Source organism: Myotis brandtii, unplaced genomic scaffold (genome assembly GCF_000412655.1).
Source record: "Myotis brandtii unplaced genomic scaffold, ASM41265v1 scaffold249, whole genome shotgun sequence".
Classification (NCBI taxonomy): domain Eukaryota; kingdom Metazoa; phylum Chordata; class Mammalia; order Chiroptera; family Vespertilionidae; genus Myotis; species Myotis brandtii.
Window position 1 is genome coordinate 2,159,999 of NW_005359430.1, and position 11,453 is coordinate 2,171,451.

The 11,453-nt window shown below is 37.6% G+C and overlaps 1 protein-coding gene across 5 annotated transcripts in view; it reads right to left on the reverse strand.

Annotated features, from left to right (window-relative positions):
- ROBO1 (roundabout guidance receptor 1) overlaps positions 1-11,453 on the reverse strand; it is a 447,031-nt gene that overhangs the window by 22,083 nt on the left and 413,495 nt on the right. For all 5 annotated transcript variants that reach the window (XM_005867332.2, XM_014540619.1, XM_014540618.1 and 2 more), the window contains one exon: positions 7,868-8,116. In XM_005867332.2, the coding sequence (XP_005867394.1) occupies positions 7,868-8,116 (249 nt within the window). The remainder of the gene's footprint in view (positions 1-7,867; positions 8,117-11,453) is intronic.

An 11,453-nucleotide genomic window follows, 5' to 3' on the forward strand; every position in this document is an offset into this window, starting at 1 on the left:
GGGAAGTAGTACTTATTTTGACATTGGTGTCTGTGTGTTTTTCCTAAAGCATACTGGATAATTATTGGTAGCTTATTATTACCAAAGACAACAGACATCAGTCCTGAAGCAGACTATTCCATAAACATATAAACATGTTCCTTTCCCTTTCTTTCATTGTCACCCCTATCATTTTAGGTAGACCAATTCATTTTGACCATAGACAGTAGAATTTTTTAGGATTAAAAATTTATATATTCAGCATATGGCATAATTTCCTTTAGATTTTATTCTATTTTTTAAAAAGGCTATGAGCTTGGCCAGTGGGGCTCAGTGGTTGAGCGTCGACCTATGAACCAGAAGGTCACAGTTCGATTCCCAGTCAGGGCACATGCCTAGGTTGAGGGCTCTACCCCCAATGGGGGGGCGTGCAGGAGGCAGTCGATTTATGCTTCTCTCTCGCCATTGATGTTTCTATCTCGCTCTCTCTTTACCTTCCTCTCTGAAATCAATAAAAATATATTTTTAAAAAATAAACAAGAAACATGTATTAAAAAAATAGAAAGTATACAAACTACAAAATAAGATCTAATCAAAACCTAACAAAGGGACCTACTAGAGAGAGAAAAAGGGAAGTCCAATACAGAACAGTTTTTAAGATGGGATGGCAATTGTTCAAAGAAAAATGTTTTGAGCTTTTTATCCCAATGAAGTGAGATACTTCGACAAATTTGTTTTATTAACACCAATGTAAAAGCACTAACAATAAAGGATTATTAAAATACTATAATTAACTTATTTATTGAGCATCTACTTTGTAACTAACTATATTTTACAATGTTAACTCATTTAATTCTCAGGACAACTTGCCAAACTACTTCTTTTTTTTAAATATATTTTATTGATTTTTTACAGAGAGGAAGAGAGAAGGATAGAGAGTTAGAAACATCGATGAGAGAGAAACATCGATCAGTTGCCTCCTGCACACCTCCTACTGGGGATGTGCCCGCAACCAAGGTACATGCCCTTGGCCGGAATCGAACCTGGGACCTTTCAGTCCACAGGCTGATGCTCTATCCACTGAGCCAAACCAGCTAGGGCCAAACTACTTCTTTTATTATCATTTTATAGATGACGATACTAAAATTCAGAGGAATTAAGGACCTTGACAAAGTTTCCACAACTAGTATGTATCAAATTTTAAATTTAATCCCACATTTTATTTCCAGGTCATGAACATCTTCTAGGAATGATATTACATATATATGGACACATACACATATATTTACATAGATATACATATATGTAATTATATATACACTATTTTTATATATAGACATAAAGTTATTAAATATAATGTGTTATTTTTTATTTGTGGGTGGTTTCTAATGTATCTGTGTGTGGCACTAGAAGAAAATTAAGTGAGCTAAAGTTGAAGTTATTTAAAAGATTAAAATGGATAATAGTTTCAATATGGAGTGTGTTATACACATAGGAGGAAAACCTTTGTTTAATTTAAATTGCAATAAAATGCCATCCTTAAATGTTAATTTACAGTTCTCTGTCAGCATGCACAGCCAAATACCACAAGAAACCTCTTTTATAAAAGACATGTAAGACTTTTAGCACAAAAGGGACTATTTTGACCATCAATAAAACAATGTAGAAGAGCCAACTTCACTATGAAACGATGCCAGCATTGTTGTATTGGGTAATTCACATTCTGTAGAGTAAAAACAGCTTCATGTTAAACAAGGACTGGCTTTTAACTATTACCACCCTGTGCAAATCATCTGTAAATAAGGCAAGCCCAGGGAATGTGTGATAAACATGTACAGTTTGAAATATGTAATATATTCTATTTGAAAACAAAAAGCCATTTCAGGATGCTGCACTCAAGTGGGACTTGCCACAAATGACCCTCAACCCTCTAGATCGCCCCTCCCCCCAGGGGTTTTGACATCTCTGAAATAATGTACAAGTATAGACTGTGGATCACAACACTCTAGGCTCCTGCAAAAATAATGCCTTGATAAACATGTGTAAGAAAAGAAGGAGACAATGACATTGATTTCTGAAAGCAGGTGTTTATATAATTTACCACATACCATTTACCAGGTATAGGACAAAGGGGGAAATGCATACCTTTGAGGCTTTTTTTCTGAAACTGTTGTTGCTTCAATACTTTGTATAATAAACCATTACCTGGTTTGTAAATAGATATGATATTTAATTTGCTGTTACCTTCATACATTTTTCCCTTGCAACTGTATCATATTCCATTTGCCCATATTACTAAAATATCTCTCTGTCCCTCTCCCTTCCTCTCTAAAATCAAAGCAGCACAATTTACAATAGCTAAGATTTGGAAACAGCTTAAGTGCCCATCAGCAGATGAGTGGATTAGAAAACTGTGGTACATCTACACAATGGAATACTATGCTGCTGTAAAAAAGAAAGAACTCTTACCCTTTACAACAGCATGGATGAACCTGGAGAGCATTATGCTAAGTGAAATAAGCCAGTCCGAGAAAGATAAGTATCACATGAGCTCACTCATTTGTGGAATATAATGAACAACGTAAGCTGACGAATAAAAATAGATCCAGAGAAACAGAAGCATCAAACAGACCGTCATCAAACCTCAGAGGGAAGGCAGGGGAAGGTGGGTAAGAGATCAACCAAAGGACTTGTATGCATGCATATAAGTATAACCAATGAACACAAACAGTAGGGTGTGAGGGCCTGTGATGGGGGGCAGGAGCAGGCAGGGAGAGGTCAATGGGGGGAAAAGGAGACATATGTAATATTTCAACAATAAAGAATTTAAAAGAGGGGGGCGCAATTTTAGTTCTAGACTCCTGAATCTGGATGGACCCTGTGGCTTCTCTGACCAATGAATGTGGTAGAAGTGAGACAATGTTAGAAATTCAGCTAAATAGATATGTTCCTTGCCTGGATGGGCTTACAGCCAGTGGAGGAGACAAACAATTAATTAAATATGCAATGATAATGCAGTATTCATGAATCTCCATGACAGAGGTTGTTTAGGGTATTGTGGGAACACATAGAATTGGTCCCATCTCAGAGGTGGGACATCAGAGAAATACTCTGTGGAGAGTATCTGCCACTTAATCTTAGGTCTAAAGGATACACAAGTGTTAGCTCCAAAAAAGAGAGGGGATAATGTGTTCCAGGAAGATGGCACAGCATGAGGAAAGACCTCAAGGTGGATGAGAATACTGGCCATTCCAGGAAGTGCTAGAAACAGAGTGAAGGCAACCAACAGGAACAGTGAGGAGGGGAGTGGCAGCGGATAAGGATGAGAAGGCACATAGGTCAGATCACAAAGGGCTGTGATTGCCATGTTAAGGAATCTTGCTTTTACTCTTAGGGAAATGGAGAGCTACTGAGAGATTTAAGCAATGGAGAGACTTGATCAGTGTTGCATTTTAGAAAATACCTCTGCACAGTCTGCAGCAGGAAGATTCATTCAAGGAAGGGAAGGGGCAGGGCTAGGCAACAAGCCACTTACAGATCATTACAGAGATACAGGCAAGAGACAATGGTTGTCAGAAGCAGGAAAGTGCCTCCATCACTGGAGATACATGTATCGCTCTGATTGACATTTAAGTACTAAAAATCTGTCATAATGAGAACTTGGAATAAGGGTCTGATTCTCTAGGATGAAATCTGTAGAGAAATAGCATGTATTTTTAATGAATGCATCAGCAGAGGAGTGGCAGGTGATGGGAAACAGAAGTCATCTACTGAGGGGCAGGTATCCAGAGAGGTCACGCCTTTAAGAAGAGACCCTAGAGTGAACTGGATTCGGGAATTACAGCATTGTACTAGTATATAGTATTGGAGAGGTAGCCCGACTTAGCTGTCCAACATTAAGAAACTTTAAATAAGTTACAGTGCACATTTGTTTAAACTGCATATCTAAATAAAAAGTTATTACATGGAACAATACACTGTTCAGCGAAAAAAGTAGCTTATAAAATAATGGCATATCACAAAATCAAACCAATGACTATGTAGAAAAATGAAAAACAAAAAAACTCTTTACTGAGATCTTAAGAGTGATTATTTCTGACTACATAGATCATTAGTATTTTCATATTTTTATTTTTATAACTTTATTTTCAAAAATTTCTATAGTAACCATGTAGATTATAGCTTCATCATAAAAGAATGGTAATAGTATTTTTAATAGGCTTTCATCTACTTCTTATTAGTGTCCGTGTTATTTCCAGCAACAATCCTAGGAATAAATTCCTTAATACCTTTCTAGACTAAAAATCATACTTTTTTTTTAAAGGCTGCATTTAGTCAAACAGAATTTTGAGTGAATTTCCCAATTACACATGTCCACATGGAGTTCATACGAGTATTCATCCCCCTAAAACAACAGGGGTAGGTCAACTCCAAATTCTCCTGTAGTATCAGATTCCATTAATCAAATAGTTACGGAAGAAAGCTTTGTGGAACTTAACGACAGGAATAAAACATTAGATCTTCTGTCAAAGAGCTTTTAACTTAAACAGGGAAACAGAGATACAAATAGCAAATGCTAATGCAACCTGGAATCTGATTAGTGTGATAGCAGAGCTGTGAACAGACCATTGTAAGAATAAAGAAAAGGACTGGTTCATTCTGCCAGGCAATCAGAGGAAGGTTTCACAGAGAGGTACATTTAAAAGGGGCTTAGAAAGATGAGAAGTGCTTGCCAGGCAATCAAAGAAACAACATGTGTAAGACACATGCTCATAGTGAGGACACTAAGCAAGTTGACCATTTGGTAATGGCCATGTGGGGCAAAAGTGGCCTGTCCCTCCTGCTAGCTCCAGAGCAGCCCTCTGTGGGCCGGGGAGTGGCATTGCTCACCTGGATGTTGGTGAGTTTAAGACAAATTAAAGGAATTTCAAACAGGCTAGTTAGAAAAGTGTATATGTGCAGGAATTGGAAGGGTGGAAGGAAGTAAAGGGGGAAGGATTGTGAAAAGCTTTGAATACTGGGCTGAACAATAAGACTTAGCTCTGAATGGGGAGTAATGTTACTAGATCTGTGTGCAAAGGAAGATGTGGAGCGTGGACAATAAAAGGGGAGAGAGAAGAAAAGCGAAGTTAGTTCAAAGATATAACAGTGTTTCAAAGGATATATATGTAGACTGAGGGTCTGGCCTAGCCTCTGTAAGAATGTTAACAAAGGAACAAAATTAAGATATATTTTGGAGTAGAACTGAAGGGACTGGCCACTAATTTAATTTGAGGAATGGTAAGAAGACAGCAGAAAAAAGTAAACAGTGGGATAATTAAGCTGATTTAAAAATGAAGTGTGTGTGTGTGTGTGTGTGTGTGTGTGTGTGATTTTGCGATTTTGGCTATTCCTCTGGCTATTTTTAATGTGTTGGCCAGATAAATAAGGATTGACAATTCTAAATAAGATAGTCATAAAAGAGGAGAAAAAACACATTTAAAATATTAAATGCAAGGAAAAATATTTGGTTTTGGACACATGCAGTCGGAGATGTCCAAGTGAAAACGTCACAGTGTTCACTAATATTGTGATAGGTTTACTACTAGAATTAGTGGAGCAATCACAGTGTAAGGTATAGAAATGTCGAATCACTATACTGTACACGTGAAACTAATATAACCAGCCTGGCTGGCCTGGCTCAGTGGTTGAGCATCGACCTATGAACCAGGAGGTCACAGTTCAAATCCTAGTCAGGGCACATGTCTGGATTACAGGCTCAATCCCCAGTAGGGAGTGTGCAGGAGGTAGCATATCAATGATTATCTCTCATCACTTAGGTTTCTATCTTTCTCTTCCTCTCTGAACTCAATAGAATATATTTAAAAAGGAAACTAATATAACCAATAGAATATTATGTAGCAACTATACTTAATTAAATAATTAAAAAACAAAACAAGGAAGAAAAAATATCACAGTGGTGCTCAATAAGAAGAGCTGGGCTGGCTAAATACATTTGAAAGCCATCAGAATGTAAGTAATAGTTGAAACTAGTGATGGGGTGATAACATAAGGGTAAGGGCAGTAGGGAACTTATATTTGTTGGATAGTTACCCTGCTTCAGATACTTCACATACATAAAATTGCCATCACTGAAGAAAGCTTAAGTTTGATAGCGTTTGAGAAGCCTTTGACAAAGGCTTCAGTGGTTCTCAACCTGTGGGTCGTGACCCCTTTGGCAGTGGAACGACCCTTTCACAGGGGTTGCCTAAGGCCATCCTGCATATCACATATTTACATTACGATTCATAACAGTAGCAACATTACAGTTATGAAGTAGCAACGAAAATAATTTTATGGTTGGGTCACAACATGAGGAACTGTATTTAAAGGGCCAGAAAGTTGAGAACCACTGCTTTAGACTGATCATTAGGAGGTTACTTTCAGTAGACTGATGGCAGCAGAATGCAATGGGCTGAGTATGAATAGGATTGGGAAGACAGAATTGATTACACAATCCTGAAGTATAGAAGGGAAGAAGAGCATGATAACTGGAAGTGGTAAACAATGAAGAGAAAGATGGATTGGATAAAGAGGAAGAGGCTGAGAAGTCAAGATAGATGAAGGGAAACCAATTTTGTAGTGTTTTGAACGAGGTGGAGAGAATGACATAAGGGACAGAAAGAAAGAAGCTTGCTAAGAAGATATTGGGAATCAATTGTAACACAAGGGAACGGTGAGGAAAGGTAATTGGAGAGAAGGAAAGAAGAATACTATGGTATTTCAGAGCTAAAAACAGCTACTAGCCTCTCATTTGTTTTGAATAAGAGAGGCAGAGATGGTTTGTGACCTTTATTAAGAAAAGAGATAACTTATTTGTTCTTATTAGGAAAAGAGATGCCTTATTTGTTCTCAATTTTCATGAAGTTCCATGGGTTAATAATATTAAATTTAAATTTATGACAATCCAGCTTCCCCTTTTTTCACATAGCAGAGGGTTTAGCTACTTCTTCTATTTTAGCAAATATATTATTTGAATTTGGTAATAACCTCTTACTAATAGAATAGTTCATAAACGTTGCAAGTTCTGTTTCAATTGACAAAATTCAAGCAGCATAAGCTAGAACTTGTTATTCATTCAAGAACATTGAAGGGAGATCTTCTGAGGGAAATAATATACTCAGTTTCAAATGACATTAGGCATATAGGAAGCAATATATGTATAATATACTGTGTCAAGGGCAATAAAATAATACAACAAAATCATCAACACTAGGAGAAGAACTCAGATGATGCAGTAACAACTTTTATGTGGTAGAAATGACAAGTGAAGTATTTGTATATAATGGAAATGTATTGGTTTGCAACGTTGAATATATTGGTTTAAAAAAGTCTAACACATACATGCACAAATTACTTAGTAACCAGGACAAAAAAATGACTCCAACTTAATGTCAACACAAAATGAATATACCAAACTCATTCTCCTGCAACATTAGGAAACAAATCATCCTGTAGACTTAATTTAAAAAGACAGGAGAAAATCTATTTTCCACAGACCAAATGCATAAGGAAAACTAAGATACAAAAACAGCCACCGTCTATAAAATATTACAAGATTAGTAAGCCATAAATTTACTACATATTCTCCATGTGTTTATAAATGCAATTATCATAAGTGGGTTAGTATTGATGCACATTATTTTATGGTTGCAAGTTCACTGGGATCAATTAATTTAATGTTCTGGTCAACAATATTACTTGATATGTTAATTACCAGGGCTTCCTGAGTGATACTGGAAAAAAGGCTCACGTGACATGAAAATAACTTCACGTAATAGCATTCTATAAACGCTTCTTAGGAGTGGAAATTGCGTGATATGAGCAAAGAAAGCCAGTGAGCACGCACCTCCTGTCGGGCTGGTGCTGCATGTGGCCAGTCTCCTCAGGGCAGTCCTGTAGCATGGGCTGGAGCTCCTCCTGTGGAGATGGGGTCAGGGTGGCCGTGGACTGGTGGCTGTAAGACACAGCGGCCGGAGAAGATGCTGCTCCTCGGATGGGGGGAGTGGGGCCTCGTTCATCTTCCTCCTCTTCTAGTTCGTTTTGTTGTAAATACATCCTCGCTGGTGGCACTGGACATGGCATTTCTTGGTCATAGCTAAAACAGATTATAAGGATACTTAGAATTACTTCAGGTTATTCAAATAAACTAATGGAGTATCAGCCTTGAATTGTTTCTTCAATCTGAATGTTCTGGGCCACATTAAGGAGGTATTGTTAAAAAAATGGTGAACCATCACATAGGTTTGTGAATTGCTATACATACATTATATATTATATATTATATATGTAACATATAAGAACTTTTCTTTGAGAGATTATAATTTACATTGGCCTATTATAGGCCCTGAGAAGTCATGCAATAAAAGAAAAATCTAATGTAGCTGAACTTAGGACTTCTAAAATGTGTCTGATATTTTCTCTCCCTCCTATTCAACATGATCTCTAAGGGACAACTCAAGGATGGTCTTGCATGTGACCCAAAAATGATATGCTAAACTCTGAAAAAAATACTCTTGAAAAATTCTTTGAAAGGGAAATATATTAGAGATCAACTTATTTAATCCAAAACAACTAATTTTTCCACTAAAATTATAATTGCTCACTCCTTTAGTTGAGCACAAAATGAAGTCGTTGGATTGTATTTAGGATAATGAAAGAAAAAACACAATAAATAAAATATTAACCAATAAAATACCCACTACTCTTCTCATAGAGAATGTAGAAGCTCTAGAATGGATCTGAAAAGCATTTGTGCCTTTCGCTTGTCTCCCGCCCAGTGCATATGGTTGTTGATTAGAATGGTAGTGATTTACTGCATTATACGAACGGTGCTCTTGTTACTCCTTTCTCTAGTTCATTTTTCACCACCTGCCTTGTTTCCCTGAACTCAGGAAAGTTGAGGTTCATGTAACATGATTTTTTTGTATCTTCTTTTACTTTACTAATCCCACTATGATGTTTCCTGTGTCAAGAAATAATACTAGAAATCTTGCAGTCTCTTTAAATTATTTATCTCTCTTCTATCTCAAAGTATCCCCAGTTCATCTCTAGTCTATCTCTAAAAATTCTTTAGAAGCTATACCTCTTTTTAAATCTGCTGTATGTGCTACTGCAATAACTTTTTAATCCATCTCTTGGCCTCCAGTCAATCTTTCTTCATCCTCACATTGCTTCCCAAATTACTTTATTATAAGACACATCACTCCCTGGTCATTCATTTGCCCTGAAGTAATAAATGACTCTCATTGTCTAGAGAATAAAATATAAGTGCATACAAGACATTCAAGTATTTGCATATCTGGCTTACATTTGCCTTCCCAGCTTCCTTTCATCCCTACAATGTGTTTCCTGTTAGTTCTCCAGGAGTCCACATTGCTGTGTGGTCCTCATGTCCACAATACCCTTCTCTTGATTGAGAACCTTCTCATTTGTCAAGGACAAGAACAAAAGCCAGAAGCCCTGGAAACCTTCATTCTTCCCAGTTAGCCTCAGTTGGAGCACAGAGGTGTCTACTTTTGTTTTATTACTATATCCACTTATTTCATTTCAGTTCTTTTTTTTTGAGGACTAAAATACAAATTAATGTCATTATCATGGTCTAGAAAATGAATATTTAAAAGTACAGTCAAACATCATTATTTGCAGATGCCATATCTGCAAATTTGCCTACTCACTAAAATTTATCTGTAACCCCAAAGTCAATACTTGTGGCTCGTTCACAATCAGTCAACAGACGTGTGCCAGGAGGTAAAAAAGAGGAGTCACCTGATGAGCACATCACTAGCAGAGTGCAAACAAGGTGACACTCTGCCTCCTCGTTTCTGTGATCATACTGTAAGTAGGTGTCATTTTCATAGTGCCACATTGTGCTCTCTGTATTTGCTTTATATTGGTGACTACCCTGTTTAAAATGGCCCCAAGTGTATTACTTAAATACTGGCTAGAGTTCCTAAGGATAAAAAGACTGGGATGTGTCTTAATGAAAAAATATATTAGATGACCTTTTTTTAGGAATGACTTATAGTGCTGTTGGCTGTAAGTTCAATGTTAATGAATCAAAAATATATACTATATATGATGTCTTTAAACAAAAACGCACATATAACAATAAGTTGTTTAGGTTTGGATCATTTAACAAAAATGTGAGCAGAGGCTTGCAGGAACCTAACGCTGCATTTGCCCTGGGAACAATGGGTCAGTATTCTATAATTAAGTGATTGGAAAATAAAACTACAGAGACTTTATTTCCAGAAGAGCTGGAACTATAAAACTGGTATGTGTGTGTGTGCAATGAAAGAACAATGCACTTCTATGATAGTCACTGAAAAGAATGCGTGTTCAGGTAGATTCTGTAGGGTTGCTTTGGGTTGTTGTTAATTCCCTACGTCCAGCGAGTTCTCCTCTACTGATCGGATTAGTGAGGCAGCTGCTTTGTTTTGTTGGGAGGTACCATGTCCAGTTTGACAGAATCTGAAGTGTGGATGAAGTACACAAATTTTCTAACTGCTGCCATATGTAATATTCACACTTGTTAAATCCTTGTGAGAGACAATTCAGTCAAGTTTAAATTTCCATAGTTTTCAGCATAATGTGATATAATAACAGAGAGTTTTCAGGATGCTGTGGGTAAGACACAAATCCACATAATTACTTTATGAAAATTCAGAAATGTACAATAAAAGTTCTGCTATTTGAAAACCTGAAATCATATACGTATATCCTATCTAATAAAGAGGGAGTATGCTAATTGACCCTCACACCGTTGCAAAGATGACAGTGCCCACGGCCAATAAGGGAATATGCTAATTGACTGCCACACTCTCAAAGATGGCGGCACCCACAGCCAATAAGGAGGGAATATGCTAATTGACTGCCACTCCCTCAAATATGGCAGTGCCCAGTACCCTCAGCCCCCCAGCCGCCCAGGGCCAGCACGAGGCACAGGCAAGCCTTGGCTGTTGGCTGCCCAGCCGCCCAGAGCTGTCCAAGGGTCAGGTAACCAGGGCCAGCCGAGGCTTGTGCTGTCAGCAGTGGCAGCACAGAGGTGTGATGGGGACGTCGCCTTCCCCTGATCACCGGGTCGCCTCCCACCACTGAGGGCTCTCGGACTGTGAGAGGGGGCAGGCCGGGCTGAGGGACCCCCCCCCGCATCCAGAGCATGAATTTTCATGCACCAGGCCTCTAGTATTATAATAATAGATATGTGATATCATTATATATTCATGCTTATATATATAAATTGTATGTATATAATATAAAATGTCTAAGTAAATTGTATATATATATATATCTACACTAATAAAAGAGAAACATGGTAATTGGCATACGACCGCTACCCTTTTCATTGGCTAATCAGTGAGTATATGCAAATTAACTGTCAGCCAAGATGGCGGCCGGCAGCCAGGCACTGAAGCAAGCAGGGAGGCTTGCTT